General features: G+C 44.5%; 1 protein-coding gene across 1 annotated transcript in view; it reads left to right on the forward strand.

The window, feature by feature from the left end:
* Positions 1-27,894, forward strand: part of ngfrb (nerve growth factor receptor b) — a 145,491-nt gene that overhangs the window by 17,471 nt on the left and 100,126 nt on the right. The window contains exon 2 of the mRNA XM_080213443.1: positions 7,398-7,539. Coding sequence (XP_080069569.1) covers positions 7,398-7,539 — 142 coding nt within the window. The remainder of the gene's footprint in view (positions 1-7,397; positions 7,540-27,894) is intronic.

The raw sequence follows: 27,894 nt of genomic DNA on the forward strand, positions 1-27,894 counted from the left end.
ATTAAGAAATTTGGAATGACATATTGTACATCTGGTGGAAGTTAAACATAGAATAAATTAAATGGAATTACTAAAGGAAATCTTAAAAGGGACTTGGAAGTAGCAATTAGTGTTAACTGGGGTCTCTCAATAACAGAATTCATGATCCAAGTCCCATACCTGGGCGGGAACCTTGCATCCTCTCTCGGGCAGTGCTGTGGCACAGTGGTTAGCACAGTGCCAGGGACCTGGGTTCAATTCCCAGCTCGGGTCATCAACTGTATGGAGTTTGCACGTTCTCCCTGTGTCAGCGTGGATTTCCTCTGGGTACTCCGGTTTCCTTCCACAGTCCAAAGGTGTGCAGGTTAGGTGCATTGGCCATGCTAAATTGTCCCAGAATGCGTAGGTTAGAGGCATTAGCAAGGTAAATATGTGGGGTTATGGGGATAGGGCTTAGGGGGATTGTTGTCGGTGCAGGCTCGACAGGCTGAATGGACACCTTCTGCACTGTAGGGAGTCTATGATTTCTAATGGCGAGTTTGACGGCAGAGTGCATTTAATCGGGTGGGAGATTGGCAGATAGGTATCTCACCACCTTCCTGCTTTCACCACAATTAAATCTGCTCTGGAAGTGCCATGGAAGCCTTCCAGTGCCGTTGGCAATTAAAATGCTTCATAGGCAATTAATTCCCACTCATCTTGCCACCATTGGTATTCACCAGGTGGACTCATCATGTGGGTACCACAACAAGTAAACCCTGGTGCCTTTGCTGGTGGCCTTCCAGAGGTGTTCTTCATTCTTCATGGAGCAGCATGGTGGTACAGAGGTTAGCACTGCTCCCTCACAGTGTCAGGGACCCGGGTTCAATACCGGCCTTGGTTGACTGTGTGGAGTTTTCACGTTCTCCCTGTTTCTGCATGGGTTTTCTCCGGGTGCTCCTGTTTATTCCCATGGTCCAGAGATGTGCAGGTGAGGTTGACTGGCCATGCTAAATTGCCCCTTAGTGTCAGCGGGATTAGTGGGGTTATGAAGTTAGAGCCTAGGTGGGATTGTTGTTGGTTGAGGCTTAATGGGCCAAATGGCCTCCTTCTGCACTGAAGTGAGTCTATAATTCAAAGGCACTAGGCATCTGATTGAGGGATTTGGCATCAGGGGATTAGGGGGCAGCTGCGCTGAGAGCTGCCCCCTTTCCCTTGCTAACAGCTCTTCTCTCGACCCTGGAACCCCTCGCCCTATGATTCCTTCTGGCCATCGCTCACCGTGCTTGAGTCTGCCTCGATCCGTGGGCCTTGGGTAGATGTTGTACCAGTGGCAGCCACCACTTCCCCAGTGATGCTTTCGATGCTTCCAGCTGGGAATGTAAAACACCTTCACTTCCACTAGATTTCACCCCTGGAGAAGATTTCAAGCTATGGACTGAAATTTGGTGTGGTACGGAGAGAGTTCTGCATTGGCTCAAAGCACTAATCCTTGAATGGGAGGTTTGCCTGGTGCTTTATCTTGATGTTCAGACTGTTGTTGAAGACTCTGTGACTCTGCTCAGTAATTCCCCAGTGCAGAGAGAAATTGGTTATGGGGATCCTCACTGAGGTACATAGAATGGTTGAGGTAATACTTCTGAATTACTTTACATAAAACTAAGAAAAGTAGCTGAAGATCCCAACAAGAAAATTCTTCCTCAAGCTGCAGGGCAATTTTTTAAAGCTTTTATTCGGACTTTTCTTACATTGCTGTTGCAAATTTTGGACTCTGCGCTGTTTGGTGAATCCATTTTTGTTGCTTCTGGTTGCCACTTGATTACGATAGTTTATATGCCATGAAAATCCCTCTGGGTCTTCAGCTTTTTAGAGTTAGAGGAGGTGCATAGGAGAATTGTGTGCAGATCCGGTAGTGCAAATGGTGTTGCATTTCCGCACACCTACATTGGTGTGCATTTTACTTTGACAGAAAGATAGTGCATTTGTTGACTTAAGTTCCTAAAGAAGTCTAGACCTGGCGACACCATATAGCCTGCAAAGATCAGAGCAACGGTAGTGCTGCATTGTTTTTCCGAGACATTCCGGTCACCGTTTTCCTGCTTTATGTAATAGTGCATGAAATAAGGAATGCCAGGGACATCATCCTGCACACACTCTGGCTATACATGCCAAGGTAACGCTAACTTTATGGTCGTCTAAAAGCAAATTGCAGCGGATGCTGGAATCTGAAACCAAAAGAGAAAATGCTAGAAAATCTCAGCAGGTCTGGTATCATCTGTAAGGAGAGAAAAGGAGCTGATGTTTCGAGTCCAGATGATCCTTTGCCAAAACTGAGCTTTGACAAAGGGTCATCTGGACTCGCAACGTCAGCTCTTTTCTAATGTGTCTGCACATTAGTATCTGGTGGGTTAACGAGGTAAATACATGAGGTTACGGGAGTAGAGTCTGGGTAGGATTGTTGTCAGTACAGGCTCAATGGGCCGAATGGCCTCTTTCTACACTGTAGGAATTCTATGATAGTTATTTCAGGAGAGAAACTTGTTGAAGTCAGATTTTCAGAAGCGGTGAGGGAGATATTCCAGTGAAGGATACAAAAATGCTGCAAAAATGATTAAAATATTGCATGTTAAAGATACAAATTAATGCTATGCGTCCCATCTAAACAGCATAAATTTGTTATGCATGTACTTGAAAATTCCAATTGGTAAAGTCATGACAAACTGTGAATGGAAATGATTGACAAGAGTAAACACCCTGTGCGCCCATCAGAACTTCCCTTTCATTCTCATTCTTAGCATGTGCAGTTAAAGCTATTCCAAGGTATTAAGTGGCACTTTGAAAGTGTTTTCAATATGCTAATTCCTGCCATAGTCTGTATTTATCATCAAAACAACACTTGTTTAGCATGACAATGTGGTTAGCACTGCTGCCTCACAGCACCAGGACCCAGGTTTGATTCCTGGCTCGGGTCACTATCTGTGTGGAGTTTTGCACGTTCTCTCTGTTTTTGCATGGGTTTCCTCCGGGTGCTCCGGTTTCCTCCCGCAGCCCAAAGATGTGTGGGTTAGGTGGATTGATCATGCTAAATTGTCCCTTAGTGTGCCAGGATGTAAAGGTAAGGGGAATTAGTGGGGTAAATATGTGGGGTTACGGGGATAGCGCCTGGGTAAGATGCTGTGTCAGAGAGCCGGTGTAGACTCGATGGGCTGAATGGCCTCCTTCTGCACTGTAGGGAGTCTGATGTTCAAATTTTACCATAGCAGCCGGCAGAATTTATAAATTCAATAAATAAATCTAGAATTAAAAGTTAGTCATAGTAATGGTGACCATGACAACTGTAGTGATTGTTGTATCATTTAAAACAGCACCAGAGTGTCACCTGACTCGGAACTGTTGGGAATTGAAAGGAAGTGATCACCTCAGAGTGTGGTGTCCTCTCTCAGTTTGAATACATCAGAATAGCCAATGTTAAGGTTGGAGCATTGCCCCAGGCAGCCCTGGGCTGTAACTGCTTGTTAGTAGTTTTTTGTTAGCACCTTCTGTTGTTAACAAAGTCTGTTGATGATATCCAAAGTGCGCCGTGCTATTACAAGATGCTATTACAACATGCCATTACGTTTGGTAGCTTTTGCTACCAAATAAACCTGTTGGAACTTTAACCTGGTGTTTACCCAAGACCAACGCCAGCATCTCCACCTCATGATTACAACACCCATCAGTGATTGCTGGCAAAAACCCATCGCTTTGCTGACGTCTTTCAGGAAAGGAAATCGACCGTCCTTCCTCAGGCTGGTCGACATGTGAATTCAGACCCACAACAATGTGGTTGACTCTTAACTGCCCCTTGCACTGGTCCAGCAAACCATTGCATTCAAGGGCAATTAGCACCAAATCATAGAATCCCAACAGAGCAGAAGGAGGCCATTCGGCCTTGCATCGACCACAATTCTACCCAGGCCCTAACCCCATGCATTTACCCCAGTTAGTATCGCTGACACTAAGGGGCAATTTAGAATGGCCAATCCACCTAACCCACACGTCTTTGGACTGTGGGAGGAAACTGGAGCACCCACAGGAAACCCGCACAGAGACGGGGAGAATGTGCAAACTCCGCACAGACAGTGACCCAAGCTGGGAATTGAACCCGGGTCCCTGGCACTGTGAGGCAGCAGTGCTAATCATTGTGTCACAGTGCTGGCCTTGCTGGCGAGTCCCGCATCCCATGAAAAAGCAAAGAGAAACATGGTCAATCCACCCTCAAGCCCATGTCCACTCACTGGCAGATATAATGAAATGTTCATCTTGATGTGCAGTGTCAAGGACCACCTCCTGGAGCTCCACCTCCATGCTAGCTGATAGCAAGCAGAGGTCAGGTGCTGGCTTGTTCAGTTATCTACCTGCAGATCAACACTTACTCTTTGTTAAGGCTGCATTTCATTTCTCTGCAGACTGTCCATTCTCTCTGCTCTCCTGTAATAGCTGCAGTCCAGGCTGCCAATCAGTTGAAAAGACTTCAGAGTTCTCTTTAAATGATTATTGTTCTCCTCTGGTGCTTCGTCTCTTAAATTACCGTCAGCCATTTAAATTTTAGCACAGGATAATTTTCTGCTCTGTGCCTACATCCAACTCTGGAGCTAAACTGGTGTAGAATTTGAGTCAAATTTTGCAGTGGAATTAATTTGGATTCCTCGCAGCAGCCTTCATCTCATGGGTTTTAACATTACAGCGAGGGAAACAAGACATCTGAGCGGCACAGTGCCACAGTGGTTAGCACTGCTGCCTCACAGTGCTAGGGATCTGGGTTCAATTCCGGCCTCGGGTGACTGTCAATGTGGAGTTTGCACATTCTCCGCGTGGGTTTCCTCCGGGTGCTCAGGTTTCCTTCCAAATCTGAAAGACATGCTGGTTAGGTGGATTGGCCATGCGAAATTGCCCCTTTGTGTCCCAAGATGTATAGTTCAGAGGAATGAGTGGGGTTAATATGTGGGGTTATGGGGATAGAGCCTGGGTGGGATGAACTGTTGGGGAATCGGTGCAGACTCGATGGGCTGAATGGCCTCCTTGTGCACTGTAGGGATTCTATGATTTTATGCTTGGCTGATCATCCAGTACCTCCTATATCTTTCATCAAAACATTGATATTAGCATAGCAACAAATAGTTAAGATGCTGCATATGATAATGTGGATGAGGCAATGTTTCATATCGCTGCCCCACCACTACTCCTCCAGCAAGGTCTCCATTAAGCTGGTGGTATTTGCATGTGATGGGATCGACTCTGGTGGCAAAATACTGATAAGGTCAGAAAATCACCCTTGATGATGTGAACGCGTGTCAATCCATGGTACTGGAACTCAGTGGGCATTCTTGCGTACCCCTGCAAAACTTCACTAGTGATGAAAATGTGTTGGGGGAGTTGTCCCAATCTGGTTTTCCCCCCACCAGCTGCCTAATTTTTCTTTCACCTCCCACCTTCCCATCCCCCTTCTCAAAGCCCGCCACCCTGGGTCAGGGACCCACTTCAGCTTAATGACCCTTCATCAGAATTCCCGCTGAATGGCCACTGATGTGAAACATTGGGCGTAATCTTCCCAAAAATTGGCAAAGGCCGAAAATCTCTGACCTCACCTGTGGGTGGGATACTCCAGTCCCGCTGCTGTGAGCAGAGATTTGGCTGAGCGCCATATTCTCCGTCCTCGCTGGCCAGCGGTAGTGGGTCATGTGAGCCCAGAGAATTCAGGCTTAGCTGTCATGTTCAGACTGAAAACTGGCGTGTTTCTCCCCAGAGAAACAGATAGGTTCCGTCCAGACCTTCCCACACTTTGCCATTTTAAAGCAGGGGGTGTGATTTGTGCCATCATTGTGTGGGGCGGGACCTAAAGACTCCAGCAAGCCCAGTTCCACAGATTCCGGGGTGCCATTTCTAAAGAGTTGGCACTGCCAGGGTGCCAGGCGTAGAGCCAGGGCACTGCCTTGCCATGTCCCAGTGGGGGGCTGCACTGGCCTCTGAGCACCAGTCGTGATCATCATGTCTGGTCTCTGTTTTTGGAGTGAATCTTGTTGGCATTACGTCATGGTGGTGGGTGGGAATATAGATGGGATTTTCTGGCTGCACGTGCCCCGAAAATTCCCGCCCAAAGTCAATGGATCTTTCCATGGTCCACCCACCCGCCCACGACTGTTCTTGTGGGAATGGGAACATCCGTTCCTATCTGACATTCCCGGAAGATGTGGAGATGCTGGCATTGGACTGGGGTAACACAGTAAGAAGTCTGACAACACCAGGTTTAAGTCCAACCGATTTATTTGATGATAAACTCACAAGCTTTCGGGGTTAGTCCCTTCGTCAGGTGAATGGAGAGTTCTGGCCACAGACAGAGCATATAACAGCACAGACAGTTTACAGATTACTGTAGTAATAAATTGGTTGGACTTAAACCTGGTGTTGTCAGACTTCTTACTGTGTATTCCCGAAAGAGACAGTGTTAAGCTGGTTTTGGATATTTAAATATATTTAAATGAATGGCGATCAGGCTCATGCCCTCACTGGATGTGAACCTGATTTAAAGAATAAATAAAGAATAAAGAACAACACAGCACGGGAAACAGGCCATTTGGCCCAACGAGCCCGCGCCGCCATTTTAACAATCTGCTTTTCCTCCTCCACCCTTGACCCATGTCTGTGCTCGTGGTACCCCCATTGGAAACCAGATTAAGGGGAGAATAATTTAGGGACAATTTGTTACACCAATCAGCCTAATCTTTGGGGTGTGGGAGGAAACCGGAGCACCCGGAGGAAACCCACTCAAGCATGGGGAGAATGCGCAAACTCCCACAGAGAGACTGGCCCAAATCCATGTATCTGCACACGTCGCTAGTGGGAGTGGGGGTGTGGGAAACACATTCTGAGATATCCAGAGGTTAGCACTTCAGCCTCACAGCGCCAGGGGCCCGAGTTTGATTCCGACCTTGGGTGACTGTCTGTGTGGAGTCTGCATGTTCTCCCCATGTTGGTGTGGGTTTCCTCCAGTTTCCTTCCACGCTCCAAAGATGTGTGGGTCAGGTGGACTGGCCGTGCTAAATTAATCCTAGTATCAGGGGGATTAGCAGGGTAAATATGTGGGGTTATGGGAATAGAGGCTGGATGGAATTGTGGCTGGTGCAGACTCAATGGGCCGAATGGCCTCCTTCTGCACTCTAGGGATTCTATGATTCTACAAAATCCTGTTACAGCCTGCTCCTGAGAGGTTCCAGTCATAACGGGATTTGTGGCTGTGTTGAACGGGGAAGAAAATCTCCCCCATTAACTCTCTTTGTATCACCAGAGATGCTACCAGACCTGCTTCACACTCCCTGTATTTTTGCTTCAAGCTGATATATTCTGACCTCTCAAACGTATGCAAAATTACAACATGTCTTTTGATTTTCTTTTTCACAAAGGTATCTCTGCACAATGCTGAGGAGCACTGCGAAAGTAAACAATATACCCACGATGGGAAATGTTGCTCTGTGTGCCATCCTGGGGAAGGTGTGAAGACACCATGCGGAGCGGAAGACACTCAATGTGAGCAGTGCTTGGACAGTAAGTACACTCTACTGCCTGATCCCTTGTTCTGCCATGTTTTCTTGTTAGCACAGAACTAACCGATAAAGAAGACTATCCACGTGTGAAGGAAAATTATTTCTCTTCATCACAAAGATGAAGTTCTCAGCTAATAAAATCCAACCTCCTCTCTCATGGTAAATAACAGTTTCATGAAAGGAAAGCTTAACATATTTGGAATTAAGAATCCACTGATGTCCGTGAAATCATTGTCGATTGCTAGAAAAACTATCTGGTTCATTAATGTCCTTTAGGAAGGAAATCTGTCATCCTTACCTGGTCTGGCCTACTTGTGTCTCCAGACCCATGGCCAATGTGATTGACTGTCAACTGCCCTCCAAGAGCAACCAGGGCTGGGCAATGAATGCTGGACCCAGCCAGCGACACCCATGTCCCACAAATGAATTAAAATATATCTATGCCTGTTTGAAAAAAAGGGTGGAATTTTCAGGTTTTTTAAACTAAGTATTGTTTTGGGCAGGAGGAACAGTATATAGACTGCCAGCTCCACCACCACCTACCCCACCCCTACGAGGACAGTAAGAGGCAATTTAGCATGACCAATCCTCCTAACCCGACATCTTTGAACTGTGGGAGGAGCACCTGAAGGAATCCCATGCAGGGAGAACGTGCAGACTCTGCGCAGAGGGTGACCCGAGGCTGGAATCGAACCCAGGTCCCCAGCACTGTGAGGCAGCAGCGCTAACCACCGTGCCACCTACACTTACATGTGTAAACTCCACACAGACTGTCGTCCATGGCTGGAATCGAACCTGAGTCACTGGCACTAACCACTGTTCCACCCAATGTACGCTCGTAAAGCCAAATAAAAATCGGTGCGATTGCTACTGAGCGTTATTACAAAGTGCATCTTGCAGCCTGAAACTACACACAAGTTCTCAAGCCTTCTCATTGGTAACAACTGGGTAGTTAGTGTTCAGAGAGATGATAAATGAAGAGTGCTACTATGTTTTCAGCAAGCTCTGTTTAAATCAACTGTTTTTGACTTCATGCTGCAACATTCTAAATACTTGATTTATAAAGACAATCGCAGGGCTATAAACGACTGTTGCTGATGTTACCGAGTCAATGCTTATCCTAAATATAGTCCTTTTGATAATTTAGTCTTGACTAAAGACTTTAGTCTTAGATAATTTCTCTTGACTAGGAGGAATTTAATACATGTTTGCATGTTTACGTTGATGAAGCCATTTATTCCATATGCAAAGTTGATACAAATTCATTTTAGCTTTCATAAATTATTTTTCTGTTTCTAGGAGGCAGGGAGGAAAGTAAAGTTAAATCCACATCTGACCAGCCATGGTTTTATTGAATGGCAGAGCAGACTCGGGAAGCCTTGCAGCCTATTCCTGTTCCTATTCCTCATCTTCTGCTCTTGAATGCTGTGGAGAAAATTACTTTGCTTTTCCCATTTTTTTCAGGCAGCAGAGTGGTTAACACTGCTGCCTCACAGCGCCAGGGACCGGGGTCCGACTGTCTGTGTGGAGTCTGCATGTTCTCCCCATGTCTGCATGGGTTTACTCTGGGTGCTCCTGTTTCCTTCCACACTCCAAAATGTGTAGGTTTGGTTGATTGGCCACGCTAAATTAACGCTTAGGTTTGGGGGGGCTGGGGGTTAGCAGGGTAAATACGTGGTGTTACGGGGATAGGGCCTGGGTGGGATTATTGTTGGTGCAGGCTTGATGGGCCAAATGGCCTCCTTCTGCACTGTGGGAATTCTTCTATGAACTCCAATTAAAAGCAAAGCTGCAATGCTGTGTTCCACATCCTGTGGCACTCTGCCAAGTAATTTCGAAAACTGCTGAACAACTGCACACCTGTCGTTGTGCTTCATACATGCACATGCAAAAATGTCAACCACTATCAACGCCAATAATTAGTGAGGCAGCGGCAGTGATGGGGAGTAATGATTAAACTGCTGCTATATGGGGTTGGGAAGAAGTGACTCCTGCCTCCTGCCGGCCCCCTGCAAAACTTCAAGCTGATGGTAGCCATTTTTCTTTAATGTTACATTCTCCCTTCTGTTGCTGAAGTGCAAGGGAAGTTAAGACTGGTTTACAAGTAGGAGTCTATCAACCCAAACACTGTGATGTTGACAGGGGTAGGAAAACCAGGAGATGGACAGGTGTCCTGTGCAAAACCTATGGGTTAGGTGAGCTTTGGCTGTTTGTTAATATGTCCAAAGTATTCCCAGATGTAGGAGTAGGTTACTAGCTCATTTGGTGATGTGGAATTACTAGAAATGTTCACTGAGGAGCTGGGAGGTTATTTTCTTATGGCTAATATCAGAGAATAGAATCATAGGATCCCTATACTGCAGAAAGAGGCCATTTGGCCCATTGAGCCTGCACCAACAACAATCCCACCCAAGCCCTATCTCCGTAACCCCACATATGTACCCTCCTGGTCTCCCTGATACTAAGGGACAATCTAGCATGAACAAACAACCGAACCCGCGCATCTTTGAAGTTTGGAAGGTAACAGGAGCACCCGGAGGAAACACACAGACAGACTGTGCAGGGGAGAATGTGCAGACTCTGCACAGACAGTGACCCAAGTCTGGAATTGAATCCGGGTGCCTGGCGCTGTGAGGCAGCAGTGCTAACCACTGTTCCACCCCCTACATTATTGCATAAGAAGTAGTTGAGATATTAGATATGTATCTTAAGATCATTGCAATCTCTTGAACTTGCTTTGAGTGTCTTAGAGGATCAAGGTCAAACATTTGAGATTATTTCCCCTGGAACTGGCCTAAGAATAGTCCTATTTTCACTGAAACCTATGTTACCTATCCTTCATTATTTCCCAATACACAATCCTGTGAGTATGCGTGAAGACAGTACCAGCAACTTTGTTTTTAGTGCACTCTCCCTCCCTCCAGGCAGATTGGGCCTGTTTCCAAATGTCGCAACAGATTATTTGAATTTTGAATCTTACACAACAGATTAAGTATGTTGATTTGACGAGTGATTGCATCGTTTTGAAGAAGTGGCCAACATTCAGGTTTTATTCTTGATTTAATGTATAGGGATAACCAGGGGGAATGGAAAAAATGTAGGGACATGTCAGCCACCATAAGATCAGGAGAATTGAAATGTTTGTGAGAACATAAGACCTACGGGCAGGAGTAGGCCATCTGGCCCTTCGAGCCTGCTGATCATGGCTGATCTTTTCGTGGACTCAGCTCCGTTTACCTGCCCTCTCATCATAGCACTTAATCCTGTTACTGTTCAAAAATGTATCTTTTCTTTCATTAAAAACATTCAATGAGGTAGCCTCAACTGCTTCACTGGGCAGGGAATTCCACAGATTCAGAACCCTTTGGATGAAGAAGTTTCTCCTCAACTCAGTCCTAAATCTGCTTTCTCTGATTTTGAGGCCATGCCCCCTAGTTCTAGTTTCACCTCCCAGTGGAAACAACTTCACTGCTTTTACTTTATCTATTCTCTTCATAATCTTATATGTTTTTATAAGCTCTCCCCTCTGAATTCCAATCAGCATCGCCCCAGTCTACTCAGTCTCTCCTCATAAGCCAAACTTCTCAACTCCGGAATCAATCGAGTGAATCTCTTTTGCATCCCCTCCAGTGCCAGTATATCCTTTCTCAAGTAAAGAGACCAAAATTATACACAGTCCTCTTGGTGTGGCCTCATTAGCACCATATACAGCTGCAACATAATCTCGCTGCTTTGAAACTCCATCCCTCTAGCAATGAAGGACAAAATTCCATTTGCCTTCTTAATTACCTGCTGCATCTGCAAACCAACTTTTTGTGATTCATGCACAAGGACACCCAGGTCCCTCTGCACAGGAGCATACTGCAATTTTGTACCGTTTTAAATAATAGTCCATTTTGCTGTTATTCCTACCAAAATGGATGACGTCACATTTGCTAACATTGTACTCCGTCTGCCGGACCCTCGCCCATTCATTTAGACTACCTATAGTCTATAGAGAGAGAGAGAGAGAGAAACATTGGCTTGTCTGCCAGTCCCATACTGCTACTGAAATCAAAACATACTGAACAGGTCTTGAAAATAAACTGCACTAAACTTTCAAAAAATGCAGTCGATTTTCCTAACTAATCCCAGCATGCCTGCTGAGTTTTAAAATGTGGCCAAGTTAAGATTTTAAAAGGTTGGCATTTAAATGTAAGTGCAGAAATATCTTAAAATGAAGTCTGCATAAATCAAGCAAACCATACACAGGATCCACAGCAAACAGGGCTACGCCTACAAAGTGTCCCACATAATTGCTTCACTTCACTGTGTTTCAGTTGTAATGGTATTTTTATAAGTACAGCAGTGGCTGTGTAGATCTTCTCCAGAGTCTTCAACATATCATTGATGAAGACGAACATCTCGCAAGGGCCATCCCCACACCCCCACTTCTTGCCTTCAGACAACCACACAACCTCAAACAGACCATTGTTCGCAGCAAACTACCCAGCCTTCAGGAGAACAGTGACCACAATTCCACACGACCCTGCCACAGCAACCTCTGCAAGACATGCTGGATCATTGACACGGATACCATCATCACACGTGAGAATACCATCCACCAGGTACATGGTAAATACTCTTGCAACTCGGCCAACATTGTCTACCTGATACGTTGCAAGAAAGGATGTCCCGAAGCATGGTACATTGGGGAGACCATGCAGACGCTACGACAATGGATGAATGAACATCGCTCGACAATCACCAGGCAAGACTGTTCCCTTCCTGTTGGCGAACACTTCAGCGGTCACGGGCATTCAGCCTCTGACCTTCGGGTAAGCGATCTCCAAGGCAGCCTTCACGACACACGACAGCGCAGAGTCACTGAGCAGAGACTGATAGCCAAGTTCCACACACATGAAGATGGTCTCAACAGGGATCTTGGGTTCATGTCGCACTATCTGTAACCTCCGTGACTTGCCTGGGTTTGCAAAACCTCACTCACTGTGCTGTCTGGAGACAATACATATCTCTTTAACCTGTGATCAGTGCTCCTTCCACTCACATTGTCAGCCACTTTAGAACTTGGACAGCAGGTTAGGTGTAAAGATTCGCATTCTAATCAGTAATCTCTAAACTGTCTGTGCTTTATATGCTCTGTCCGAGGCCAGAACTCTCCATTCACCTGACGAAGAGGGAGTCCCCTCGAAAGCTTGTGAGTTTACTATCAAATAAATTGGTTGGACTAAAACCTGGTGTTGTCAGGCTTTTTACTAGCTCTTCAGCATGCAGGGCAGCATGGTGACACAATGGTTAGCACTGCTGTCTCACAGTGCTAGCGTCCACACAGAACGAAAGGGAAGTTCTGATGGTTACACAGGGTGTTTACTCTTGTAGATCATTTCCCATGCACATCATAGAATCATACAGCACAGAGGAGGCCATTTGGCCCATCAAGTGTGTACCGACCACAATCCCATCCAGGACCTATTCCCATAACCCCACACATTTACCCTGCTAATTCCCCTGACACCAGGGTCAATTTAGCATAGCCAATCAACTTAACCCGCACATCTTTGGATTGTGGGAGGAAACCGGAGCACCCGGAGGAAACCCACGCAGACACGGAGAGAAAGTACAAACTCCACACAGACAGTGACCGAGATCGGAATTGAACCTGGGTCCCTGGTGCTGTGAGGCAGCAGTATAGACTACTGTGCCACCCTTCATGTTGCATCATCATCCTGTCTCCAAATGTCATCTGCATTTTTCCTTTGCCACCCTTTAGCGAAAGATTAAATAGCTGGAAAGGTACAGTACCTCAGTGGTGCGATTCGAACCCGGATCCCCAGGATATTAGCTGAGTTTATTCTATTGTGCAAACCGATAAACTTGCCATTGATATATTATTTTCAATTACAAATGTTAACAAAATTTCTGCATTTTTTTGAGTTGGGACTTTAAAAGAATCTTGTGTCTTTGCAAATTCGTAACTGTCCCCACTGCCCCCACATGCATTCATCACTCATGCTTCCTTGCTGCCAAGAATTACGTTGTTCAGTATCCTTGTGCTTATTCAAAGAATGTGTCAGAGTGCTGGTTACTGGAAGATGACACATGAGATTGAAACTGTGAATAATCTCATGGTTGTCAGAGAGCTTAGGAGCTAAATTCTCCAGACGGAAGATTATTGCAGTGCTGTTTGAAGGAGTTGAGAAAAGCTAAGGACAAGTAAATGGCTGTCAACCATATCAAAGTTCATTTTCTCTAGCTCCCTAACTCACTTTTATTAAAACAGCGAGCTACATTTATAATCTCCCTCATGATTTTGCTCTTCATTTCAAATGTTAATTGGTCATAAAGTTCTCCTTAATGTATTTTATTTTATTAATTTAAATAAATGAGGTTCCCTTTCAATTATTATTTTTCATGACCCTAGAGCTTGAACTTCTCCAACCTAGCCTTTTCCCATAGCACATCCCTATCAGACACAGGGGGAGGCAATGGTGTAGTGATATTTTTGTTGGGCTCGTAATCCAAAGACCCTTGGTGATCTGGGTTCAAATCCCACCATGGAATTTGAATTCAATAAAAATCTGGAATTCAAAGTCTAATGATGACCATGAAACTATCATCATAAAGCTCATCTGGTTTGCTAATCTTCTGTAGGGCAGGAAATCTGCTGTCCTTACCTGCTTTGGCCTATGTGTGACTCCAGATCCATAGCAATGTGATTTACTCTTAAATGCCCTCAGGTATGGGCAATAAATACTGGCCCAGTCAGTAATACCCACATCCCCTGAATGAAAAGTCTGCCTCTCCTACCTTCTATCCTTACTAATGCTTGCTTTCTCTGGGGGGGAAATGGTTTGACTCTTGGGTTTTAAGACGAGTGCTCCAACCATTGAGCTCTGGAGCCAACCATGAATGTATTAACTGACATTCCACCAGATTCAAATCCTTGTTTACAGATTCTGTAACTCTGGGTTTTAGTCTAGTGACAATACCTGGAGTCAAGGGGAGAGGTGCAGGGTGGAGCATCAGTATTGTTAATTGGATTTGGCTTTTCCTATGTTACATGATCATCTTCATATCAACCATAATTTCTGGGTTTGATGGGTGGCTTTGCAGCCTGCTGCACTTCCTACCTCCTAACCCTGCCCATTGATCCTGGCTGGGGACTGACACTCATTCTCGCTGACCTGCCTGCACCAGTGGCTGGGTTCGTTTGCAGCTAACAAGTCCTGGAATGTCTCTGGAACCCTGGGGCCTTCCAGGGCAGGAGAACTACCTGCTTGAACCACTCAGCTCCCCAATAATGGAGACTGCAGATACATTTTGTAAAAAGAAATGGTTGCCAGTCACAGCTTCAGGGAGGATATTAGGTATGTTTGACTACCTGTGGATGTTAGAGATCTGGGAAATACAAGGAGGCCATAGAGGCTTGTGGCCCGTGAGTTGATCATGCATTATGAATCATAGAATCCCTACAGTGCAGAAGGAGGCCATTTGGCCCATCAAGTCTGCACCAATCCCATTCCCACCCCTATAATCCCATGCATTTACCCTGGTCCCCCTGACACTAAGGGGCAATTTAGCATGGTCAATCCACCTACCCCACACATCTTTAGACTGCGGGAAGAAACCAGAGCACCCAGAGGAAACCCACATGGACATGGGGAGAATGTGCAAACTCCACACAAGCCTGGAATTGAACCCAGGCCCCTGGCACTGTGAGGCAGCAGTGCTAACCATTGTGCCACCATGTTGTCCTTTGCTTTTATGTGGGCTCAGTTCTCTTATAGTTAACATTTTTGAAAAGCAATTTAACCTTTACCTGTGACAGAGTTCATGTGTATCAGCAAAGCAGGCAACAGCTGTAAGAGAACATTGCATTATGCATGTTTATCCCAAGCACATGGACAGTTGATGTATTGCTTCATGCAAGATTCACTGTGGCTCCCAGTCTCGGTTCAGACCCTCTCTATGTCTGTTCTTATCACTGTTCATGACAGTTCATTACATTTTAAGTTTATGACACTCAGTATCCTGCTCCAACAGCTTCCCTTTGTCTTCTGTATCTTCCATATTACCTGAAAAAAGGAACCATGTTTAAGGAAGTGCTCCCCTTTTGCTGAATTAACACTGGGATACTCCTACAATCTGGGCCAGATTTTCCCTTTTGAAGGGGTAATCATCAGATTGCTATGATCCTACCTCCTGAGTGGCCATACCTACCCACCAGACCATCCCCCCTTGACAGTCAGCCAGGCTGGAATCAGGGCCACAGTCCCTCGAAGCAGAGCTGAGGTGGGAATGGAGGTGAATGGTCTTGTCAAGGTGCTCAGGTTAAAAGTCCTGTCTCCATTTGCTGGTACATCAGCCACGCTGTGTGGATGAATGTGAGGCCTCCTAATCCTCATCCCCCTCACCCACTTCTTAATCCCCATGTCCCCCTCAACCTGCAAGCCCCTATGCCCTTCTATGGCCCAGGCATCTCCATATTCCCATATGCCAGCATTGTGGCACAGTGGTAGCACTGCTGCCTCACAGTGCTAAAGACCCAGGTTCGATTCCTGGCTTATGTCACTGTCTGTCTGGAGTTAGCATGTTCTTCCTATGGCTGTGTGGGTTTCCTTTGGGTGCTCCAGTTTTTTCCCACACTCCAAAGATGTGCTGGTTAGATGCATTGACCATGCCAAATTCTCCCTTCATGTACCTGAACAGGTGCCAGAGTGTGGTGACTAGGGGATTTTCACAGTAACTTTGTTGAAGTATTGATGTAAACCTACATAAAACTTTATAATAAATAAAGTTTTACTCACACATCCAACACCATCCTCATACTCACCCAGTATTTATTATGTACAGACCTTTTAAGTCTTGGAATAGTAATTGGAAGTCTTTGAGATGCTCATAAATCTGTAAAGATAAATAAACATTCAAAAGTCACTTCATAAAAACCCAATCCTCTTAAGTAGCAGGGCTATAGTCTCCAAAATAGCTATGTTAATAATTCCTGCTAAGCTGGTTGCATCAATTGGGTTTGAAGCTTTTCTGTAAAATTTTCTATCCTTATTGTGACGATTTCTGTGTTCAGTGACACTAGAAAATTTTGCCCAATCAATTACTACATTAAAAACTCTTTATACTTATATAGCATTTATGTTATGGCATATAAAGTTGTCCATACCTTTTGACCTTTCCTGCCAAAAGATTCCTGACTCAAAGTTAGCATTCCCTCATGGATTATGACATCTCTGAACTGTCATGAATGACACCAGCTACCAAAACAGGCCTGACTCCATGAAAATAGCCTAGGGGGTTTAGAATGTCCTCCCTGCAATGGAGCCAGCCGGGGTGAGAATATTTCTAGTGTGTTCTGAAATATTCCAGGGAACATAATCCAATTAGATGATATATTTGTACAAAGCAGCAGAGGCCTTACTGCCCATTGAGTCTGCACTAGCGTGCAAGAAACACGACTTTCCACTTAATCCCATTTACCAGAACTTGGCCCAAAGCCAACATGGGAATCGCCACGGTAAGGATGGAAAATTTTACAGACCAACAAAAAGTTTCAAAGCCAATTGATGCATCTAGTGCACAAAGCACTTTTGGACATCCTGAGGTCTGTACAAGTTGTGAGGACAATGCCGAGGCCAGTGGCTTCTGTGTCGAGTGGCTCTGTAAAACCTGCATCGAGCGTTGGAGTAGAAATTTTTCCTGCTTTTTGACTGTGCTAGAGAGACTCAACAAAATTTGTCCCGACAAAATAACTTGTCTTTATTTACAAAACACTGCATGCAGTCTTGGCAAAAACTTGAGTTCAGAAAGCTGACATTACGACTTGCTAATTCTGTTTCCAAGTCTGCCCCTGCATAAAGAATCAATTCAGTATTTATACATAATCATTGTCAGTTTGTGTGACCAGAGCTTAATCAGAAATTCGATCAATAATATCATAAATCATGGTACAGCTTGCTAACCTCCTAAAACTCTTTGTCTCGTTAGTCATACGTTTATCTTGTCCTTTGATAGAACAGAAGAAGGCCGATGACTTCATCATTTCTGACCTTATCTTGCCTCACTCATCCAGCCCTAAGTTATATGGAGTCAGCCTTATCAGGTCTTGACCTTCTCTGGTCTTACTCGTATCTTAGGTTATGCGGAGTCAGTTTTACTTATTTTGTACCGAATACTTGACCAATTTTCCCACCACGTCACTACTTCATTCGTACAACTTCACACGAGGCCTATCAGAGAGTCAAGTTTACAGAAGATCACAACCTTCCTCCTTTCCCACTCTGTTCAAACTAGCCGGCGTTGGGAATGGGAACCCCACCTTCCCTGAGAAAATCCAGTCTTTTGTCAGTCAGCACTAGTTATCCGCTCATGCAGAACATCTTGTGCTGTCATCTGTGATTCCATCTATGCAAATCTGTCAACTAGAAATCTCATTACTTCTTATTCATTTTCAGGAATCTATCAGCTCCGAGTTTGCCTTTCTCATCCTGTAGTGCAACATTTCATTGCACAGATACACTTGTTCTTCCAAGCTCATCAGCCTTAAAATATTCTGATTATATTTTTCACTTCCTTATTCATTCACTCACTCCAAAACTGCAAGCATTGGCTTACACACAACAGCATTAAGTAATTAGGTGGGGGGGGGGCACAGGTTCAAGGTGAAAGGGGGAAAGTTTAAAGGAGATGTATGGGGAAATGTTTCACACAGAGAGTGGTGGGTGCCTAGAATGCGCCGTTAGAGGAGGGGATGGAAGCAGGCACATTAGCAACATTTAAGAGGCATCTGGATGGGTACATGAATAGGGGGGGAATAGAGTAAGGGCAGATTTAAAAAAAATTAATTAGGGCATCAATAGACCACTCCAAAGATTTACAGGTTAGGTTGATGGGTCATGCCAAATAATGCTATTGTAAGGGGAATTAGCAGGGTAAATATGTGGGGTTTTGGGAATATGGCCTAGTGGGATTGTGGTTGGCGCAGACTCAATGGGCTGAATGGCCTCTTCTGCACTGTGAGGATTCTATCATGATTGGCATAGGCTTGGAGGGCCGAAGGGCCTGTTCCTGCACTGTACTTTTCTTAGTTCTTTGATGATTTACTTCAAGCCAAAGCAATTTAAAAATCTCAGTCATGCTTGACAGTTAAAAGTTAAAGTTAGAAAAGCTCAAATTTGCACTCTTAAGATGAAGCATAGCAACACTAAAGTTGAACATCACCTGATTAATCAAATGCACAGAATTGAAGCTGCCCTGATTAACTCTTTCCATACTGCTCTCTTGCAGCCTTCAGTTCAAACTGTCTTACACCTCTTTCTTGGAGTCCTTCCTACAACCCATGCTCCTCTGGGGATCACCTTTCAAACTCTTCTCCATTCCTGTTTTTCTCACGTCTTTTCTGATCTTTTTCCAAATTGGGTGTGGCTCTCTTCATCTCCCTTGGACCCAAACTGTCTACATCCTGTCCAACCATCTCCTTCAGATTCCTGTGCCTCACTCTCAATTTTGACATATGTGAATCTCAGCCTTGTCATCAAATGCGACTCCAGACATCGCAGGTCTCCACTGTTGGCGGAACTTACCTGAATCCTTTGACCATGTCCTACCTTGGGCTTCCACACATATCACTACCTCCTTAAAAGAATCCCTCCTCTCCACTGCCCTTTTTGTTGCTGGCAAATAATTAGAATGAGGATATCTGGGGGTGAAGTCACAAAGCACTTCTTTACATGAATCCGCAACTTTCTTTCTTAAAGGTTCTGAGGCTAGGTCAATTGAACATGTCCAAGATTTCTATTAGGTGAGGCTTTTAAGGGTAATGAAACCGAGGTAAAAAGATGGGGTTGGACAGATCACCCATGAGGTAATTGAGTAATAAATCAGAATGATGAAATATAAGATCAGCAGAAACATTGCAGACTGGCGATCTCAAAAGATGCAGTCACATTTCATTAATTGTCATGCACCAAATCTTAATCAGCTCTAAGCTAGTTAGCTGTAGCTTCTGTTCAGTTTTGTCTAATATCAGGATTAACGGACCACCAAGCCAATTACGTTGGTCGTGTACCTCAGTGAGACACTTCTTTGGATGCACGCCCAGCAGAACTGAGTTTTGTTTTGATAGCGCGGGTCATTTGCCAGTTGAAGCCAGGTAGGTTTCACACGGTTGAAGATTTTCATATGAGTTCGATTCTGAACACCAAAATTACCAAACAACGCTTCCTCAAAAAAATTTTTCAACACATTTCTGTCTTCATGCAGGAGTAGGTAGTTCAGGGGAGATGTGATGAAAAACCTTTTTTTATCCAGAGGGTGGTGACGGTCTGGAACGTGCTGCCTGGGAGGGTGGTAGAGGTAGATTACCTCACAGTCTTTAAAAAGTATCTGGTTGAGCACTTGGCACATCATAATATTCAAGGCTTTGGGCCAAGTGCTGGTAAATAGGATTAAGTGGGATGTCGGTTGTTCCTGCCATGTCAGTGCAGACTCAGTGGGTGGTAGGGCCTCTTCTGCGCTGTATGATTCTATAGTCTAACTGGACTAGATACCCAGGAATCTTTCAGAAAAAGATAGCCACATTCTGTGGCCAAGAATAATCTTTAGTTGTTGTGTAAAATTGACAGCATGGAGTAAGCAGCTTGAAATCATTTGAAAGGAAAATTGGGCACTTACTGTGGTGCCAAGGAAGTCTTGTGGCACAGTGGGTTAGCGTTCCTGTCTCTCAACCAGAACCTCAAGGTTCAAGTCCCACAATGGCAGACGAAGGTGCGTTCATAATGAGGCCAAACAGGTTGAGCGTCAACCTGAAAATCCTTCCAAACGTGCCAATCGCTGGCAGCAAGAATGGGAGAGACTCTTGGCCGGCCATGCTTAGTGTGGAGTGGCGCCCCTCAAGCTATCATCCCCCAGTGACCTGTTTCGGGAACTTTAGCTATGGAAACAGACATAAATCTGCCTTAGTGAACCATAAGGTGCGGGAAGAGATTGGAATTAGAATTATAGTATTCAACTTTCAATAATAATATGGCAGTTACTTGAAAATTGCCCTCATTAAATAATTACATTAATTTTTTTAAATGCTTTTACTTTTAAGGTGTTACGTTTATGGTGACCTCTTGCGGAAGATAAACATGACTTTCTTGGGTCTTTTTTTGGATATTTATTGGTGTATACATTGGCGTAAACCATTGTTAATTGTCATAAGAGACTGAATTGTAAGGAAACTTCTGTGCAACCTTTAAAAAGGCAGTTCAACCTGCACTCTGATTCAAAAACATAACCAATAATACCAAATGTTATGACGTTTCCTTAACCATCATTGATTCTCTAATAATTTCAAACATCATTAGGCAATCAGAAGCAGGTACATGTTGTAGTACATGTTGTACTTATGAATATTACATTGCAACTTGGTAATTCGGTCTGAAAGACATATAGAGTTGGAGTGTCGATTTTGGCACCGGATACCACATTTTAAGAAAGATGGTGTGGAAGAAATGAACTGAAAAGTACCAGGGATGAGGGACGGAGTTAGATAAACTCGAGAAGGTGGTGTTCTCCTAATAGCAGTGAATGTTAAGAAGTGACTTGGTCTAGGGGTTCAAAGTCATGCAGGATTTTAATGAGTTATTCAGTTGAAGCTATTTTCAGTGGAAGAAGAGTCGGCAATCAGGTCACAGATTTAAAATGATTGGCAGAAGGATAAGAGATGGCACAAAGAAGCACTTTTCGGGCAATTGAGTTGTGCTTTGAAAACCAATTAATTGTCTGAAAAGGTGATGGAAGAAGATTCAACAGTAACTTTCAGAAGGGAGTTAGATAATGGGAATTGGATAAAAGGGAAATGGATGCTATTCGGATTGGCGGCTGGTGACTAGTGGAGTGCCGCAGGGATCGGTGCTGGGGCCTCAGCTATTTACCATTTATATAGACGATCTGGAGGAGGGGGCTGAGTGTAGGGTGATGAAATTTGCTGATGACACAAAGATGAGTGGAAAAGCAAATTGCGCAGAGGGTGTGGAAAGTCTGCAGAGGGATCTGGATAGGCTGAGCGAGTGGGCGAGGACCTGGCAAATGGAGTACAGTGTTAGCAAGTGTGAGGTTATCCACTTTGGCAGAAATAATAGTAGGAGGGATTACTATTTAAAGGGCGAAAAGCTGCAGCATGCTACGGTGCAAAGGGACCTGGGCGTCCTTGTGCATGAGTCGCAAGAACCCAGTCTGCAGGTGCAGCAGGTGATCAAGAAGGCGAATGGTATGCTGGCCTTTATAGCGAGGGGGATAGAATATAAAAGCAGGGAAGTCTTGCTGCAACTGTACAGGGCACTGGTGAGGCCGCAGCTGGAGTACTGTGTGCAGTTTTGGTTGCCGCACTTGCGCAAGGATATTTTGGCCTTGGAGGGAGTGCAGAGGAGGTTCACTAGGCTGATACCGGAGATGAGGGGGTTGGACTATGAAGAGAGACTAAATAGACTGGGGCTGTACTCGTTGGAGTTTAGAAGGATGAGGGGGGATCTTATAGAGACATATAAAATAATGAAAGGGATGGATAGGGTAGAGGTAGAGAGATTCTTCCTGCTTAGAAAGGATAGCAGGACTAGAGGGCACAGCCTCAAGATAAGGAGGGGTGCAGTTTAGATCGGAGTTGAGGAGGAACTTCTTCACTCAAAGGGTGATGAATCTCTGGAATTCTCTGCCCGTTGAAGCGGTGGAGGCTACCTCGCTAAATATATTTAAGTCACGGGTAGATAGGTTTTTGACAGACAAGGGAATTAAGGGTTATGGGGAGAGTGCGGGAAAGTGGAACTGATCCATCTCAGATCAGCCATGATCTTATTGAATGGCGGGGCAGGCTCGAAGGGCTAGATGGCCTACTCCTGTTCCTATTTCTTATGTTCTTATAAATACTTAAAGGGTAAAAAATACAGGGCTTTGAGGAAAGAATGGAGAAGTGGGAAAGATCAGCCTTGAAGGCTGAATGGCCTCTTTCTGCGCTGCACCATTTGACATATTTGTTAGGTGCATGGTATACCAAAAGCAATATTCATAAGCCTAACCTGAGAAATTGGCATTGTTTGCACAGTGGATGCATTATATTATCCTCAATTAGGATTCTAAACCAGTATTAAGTTCTCTATCGCTTGTACAGTTTGTGCTCAAGAAGTTTACAGTATTAATGTACAGGTGGTGGTATTCTGAATAACGCTCACTTTGGTTTGGGGTGTTCTTTGCATAGGTCTGGAATCTGTATTCCATGATTTTGAATATGAAACTCCAAATCAAAGAAGTTTGGAGGAGGATTTCGCTCAGAGTGTGGAGGGAACTGTAACTTGCTGCTTGAAAGGGTGGTAGAGGCAAAAACTCCCAGAGCATTTAAAAAGTACTCGGCTGTGCACTTGAAATGTTGTAACCTACAAGGTCAAGGACCAAGAGCTGGTTCCTTGTTGGCCAGTGTGGACAGGAGGGGCTGAATGGTCTCCCGTCACGCTGTAAATTTCTACAATTTTAAGAAGCAACGAGTGGTTAATGCATATGGTTGAACAGCAACAAGTGAAGTGCCAGGGATCTGATTAGTTCCTTCATCTGGCTTTGAGGGATTCGGAGACATACCTACTTTAAGGACTGGACATAGCCTCAACTCCCATGTCACAAGGAATAGTATATCTACAGTTAAACTATGATAGGTCAGAGGTGTATTCTTATTCTTTGATGCAAACTACTGACAAACCCAGTCCTGCCTGCCAGAGAGATCTTCCAGTCCCGCCGAACGTGACCCTCCGCAATGGGTTTCCCTGCAGCAGGACAGGCGAGCCACGCAAATTTTTTAAAAATTCACTCATGGGACATGGGCAACACTGGCTGGTCAGCTTTTATTGCCAATCCCTAGTTGCCCTTGAGCTGACAGGCTTGATAGGCCATTTCAGAGGGCAGTTGAGAGTCAACCACATTGCTGTGGCTCTGAAGTCACATGTAGGCCAGACCAGGTAAGGATGGCAGATTTCCTTCCCTAAAGGACATTAGTGAAGCAGCTGGGGTTTTCGGGCAATTGACCATGGTTTCATGATCATCAGTAGATTCTTAATTCCAGATGTTTTGTATTGAATTCAAATTCCACCAGCTGCCTTAACAGGATTTGAACCCAGATCTCCATAACATTACCTGAGTTTCTAGATTAATAACCTAGCAATAATACCACTAGGCCATCGCCTCACCTCAGATATGCTGTAGACATCAATGGGACCAGAAGATCCTGTCGATGGTGTGCGGTGAGCTCCCTTCGCTGCTGGAAAACACATCACTGGGGCGATGGGGGGACTGGAAAATCCCACCTTGAGAAACAAGCGAATAACAATAAGTGGTAAGGTGGACTGGTGTTAGACTGTGTCCGTGAATCAAATCATCCATTCCCTTTATGTTGACTTATGAGGATCAAGAATTTCCAGTCTGAGAATAGCAACACAACACTTTGCCTCAAATTGTTGTGGCAATGTTCTCAACAATCCGTGTAGAAGATTGAAAGCTCATTGCCTCATAAAGGTGCTTCATATTTTCAGAATTTGTTAGTGTTGCCACAGTTTATCACTCAGCAAGCTGGATTAGTGCCAGTTGGAAGTGCAAGATGTTCCAGCAGGTTGGCCCTATCTCTCTCCTTTTCTCTTTTGCAAAGAATAATCACAAAAGAGAACTCGTGATGCATTCACCTGGTTGTTGATAAAGACGAGAAACAGAACAAGCTCCCTTAGGAATCTTGGCGTAGATATTGCAGTAGGAATGCGAACACCCATCTATTATGGCCAAATGTTTGCATTCCCCGAGAAAGCTCTACTCATCGCTTATGCCATTTCTCTCATTTTGGCCACAATGGCATATTGTAGCTCTTAACATGTCAAGAGTTTCTGGCATGGCTCTTTATGAAGACAATTACTTCATTTGTAGACTGTGATTCGGAATGATTCACAGTTTGGCTGATTTATCTGAAGCTAGGTTAGCAATCGCACAGCAGGTTGATTGATGTCACAACTGCTCTCCTGATTTCTGGAACTTCCATTAGTCCTGACAGAGAGCGACAGGGGCATCCATCAATCAGTATTGGGTCTGATTTGTTCTTTTATGGTGAGCAGGCAGGGAATTTTATGCTTTCAACTCGGTTTGGGTGACACCAGCTGACAGGAAGCACTGAAATAGATGAGAGTTAAAGAGCAGCTATTAAGGAGACTTCAGGTACTTTTCATCCAACCTGTCTTTGATCAGATTGTTCCTTGGCAGGTATTGATGCAGCTAAGTGATTTGCACCACTTCATTGGAGCTTTTAATATCTGACATTGGGCTGCAGATGGGTTTTTGACAAGTTGGATACTTAAATATCCTACCTTAGCAAGTAAGGTTTGATGTATGAGGGCCAATCCCTCAATTCCAAGTTCCTAGTGGGGAATACAGAGCACGGATCTGAGAATTGGAACTGTAATCGGCTGCCCTCATGAATCACAAGGGTGCTGAATTATCCCCAAGGTTCTATCATTCCTAGGAGAAATGATGGAAGGGTTGGATTTGTTTTGGACACAGATTTCACCATTCATTGCATGGTGGCACTGCTGTGCCACAGCACTGACGACCCCAGTTTGATTTTGGCCTTGGGTGGTCTGTGTGGAGTTTGCACATTCTCCCCGTATCTGCATGGGTTTCCTTTGATTTCCTCCCACAGTCCAAAGATGTTCAGGTTAGGTGAATTGGCCATGCTAAATTGTTCCTAAGTGTCCAAAGATGTGTAAACTGGTGTGGATTAACAGGGTAAACACGAGGGTTATGGGACTAGGATCTGGGTGGGATGCTCAGTCGGTGCAGACTCGATGGGCTGAATGGCCTGCTTCTGCACTCGGGTTTCTATGATTTATCAGTCACTTATGTATTTTGAGAAGCACGCAGATGAAAGCTGATCTCGTACCTTTAATATACTGACAGCAGGATTTTTCATGCTGTTCCTAATTCCACTGGACGGTGAATCAGGAAACATACCGACATTCCTCTTGAGAGTGAAAATCTGGACCTGCTGTCTGGTTTACATTTAAGAACTTGATTGAATCTCCACAAAGCCCACCGGCTTCTGCCTCATTATTTTGAGTGTGACTGCTCCAGGATAGGATTGCGGACAGGGAATGGGGGAAGGAAGGACGGAAAGTGGTTTTGAAGCATGTTGAAGCTGGGGAATGGTCTCTCTAGCACGGCGTTGTAACAAAATGAAGGGAGCTATGGACTGATGTTGGAACTGAGTTTGGAAAATTTGAAAAAGGAACAATGCAAGAGAAGTATAACACTCGGTGAATTGCTCAGTCAGGGAGCAGACATAATTGGCGGAATGGCCTGTTTCTGCACAGTAACAATTCTCTGTGCCCATTATTCAAAGCTTATTTATTAGTGTCACAAGTAGGCTTACATTAACACTGCAATGAGGTTACTGTGAAAATCCCCTAGTTGTACTCCGATGCCTGTTCGGGTACACTGAAGGAGGATTTAGCATGGCCACTGCACCTAACCAGCCTGTCTTTTGGACTGTGGCAGGAAACCAGAGCACCCAGAGGAAACCCATGCAGACACGGGGAGAACGTAAATGCCACACAGATAATGACTCAAGCCGGGAATCGAACCTGGGTCCCTGGCGCTGTGAGGCAGCAGTGCTAATTACTGTGCCACTGTGCTGCTCATAAAGTTCCGTGATCATAGAACAATTCTGTTAATTGACCTCAACCTTCTTATCCTTTTAGTTACCTGAGGTCCTTCATGTAACAAACCAAACCACTGAATTTTGTAAGAAAAATGGAAAAGCGGAGTATATTTAAAAAGTGTGATAGTGAGAAATGTTGGCGTTCAGGTGGACCTAGATGTCCTTGCAGACAAATCACAGAATATTAACATTCTGGCACTGTAAACAGTTAGGTAAGCAAGTGAAATGTTAGCTTTTACTACAGAAGAATAGCAGTACAAGTGTAAATAAGTACACCAAATAAGACTTTGGTGAAACCACATCTGGAGTACTATATACAGTTTTCATCTCTTTATCTAAGGAAGGATATACTTATTTTACGCAGATCTTCACTAGGATGGGGGATTATTTTAGGAGGCGAGATTGAGTAGTCTAGCCCTACATTCCCTTCAGTTTGAAAGAATGAGAAGCTCTTACCGAAACATATCCAATTTTTAATGTCTTTAATAGGGTAGATATCGGCTGGGGATTGTAGAACCAATCTCAAAATAAGGGGTTGATAATTTGTAAATTAAGGTATTTTGCTGGAGGGACTTCTGCCTCTGAAGACGTATCACATCACCTCACGCTTTGAACAAAATTGTCTGAATACTAACAATTTTTTTTAGCGTTGATGTGACCAATGTTGAACTGGAACTGGAGTGCTCTGGGTAAATTTTCAACCTGCCACTTGTTGCTAGTCAGCCAACTTTCTACAATCGGCAGTCAATCCCCTCTGCTAATCACCCCCCTCAAATGACAAGTTGAAAATCCACCACCTCAGCATTGCACCTGGGTGATTCATTGCACTTGGTGGGTTTGATTGAACTGTGTTGACACATTGTTAGTATTTTACAAAGTAATGCCATTTTCTTCTAGAAAAAGACTGCATGGTGGTGTTACTCTTTGTTATATAGTGCGCCTGGATTTGCTCCATTGGTGTGGGTTTTTTAGAGATTGAGATAAAGAAGCTTACCATGATGTTCAGTCAATTTTCATTCCCTTGCATGCTTTGAAAGTCAAAACTGTCAGGAGGCAGTTACACAGTAGTGTGTGACAGCAACACCCAGACAATAATATAACCTGTTTTGTGACAAAATGTTGGAAATTTGGCCATGATGTTACTATACAAATGTTCACTTTTGACCATATATATTCTTTGTTCTTTAGTTGACATGTTTATTCTGAAGAACTGACTTAGAATCCCTACAATGCAGAAGAAAGCCATTCGGCCCATCGAGCCTGCACCAACAATAATCCCACCCAGGCTTTATTTCTGTAACCCCATGTATTTAAGTTTAAGTTTATTTATTAGTGTCACAAGTAGGCTTATCTTAATACTGCAATGAAGTTACTTTGAAAATCCCTTAGTCGCCACGCTCCAGCGCCTGTTCAGGTGCACTGAGGGAAAATTTAAGCATGGCCAATGCACCTAATCAGCACATCTTTCAACTGTGGGAGGAAACTGGAGCACCTGGAGGAATCCACACAGACACGTGGAGAAGGTGCAGACTCCGCACGGACAGTGACCCAAGCCAGGAATTGAACCCGGGTCCCTGGTGCTGTGAGGCTGAGACTGATAGCCAAGTTCTGCACACATGAGGACGGCCT

Source organism: Carcharhinus amblyrhynchos, chromosome 27 (genome assembly GCF_965287045.1).
Source record: "Carcharhinus amblyrhynchos chromosome 27, sCarAmb.v2.hapA, whole genome shotgun sequence".
Lineage (NCBI taxonomy): Eukaryota > Metazoa > Chordata > Chondrichthyes > Carcharhiniformes > Carcharhinidae > Carcharhinus > Carcharhinus amblyrhynchos.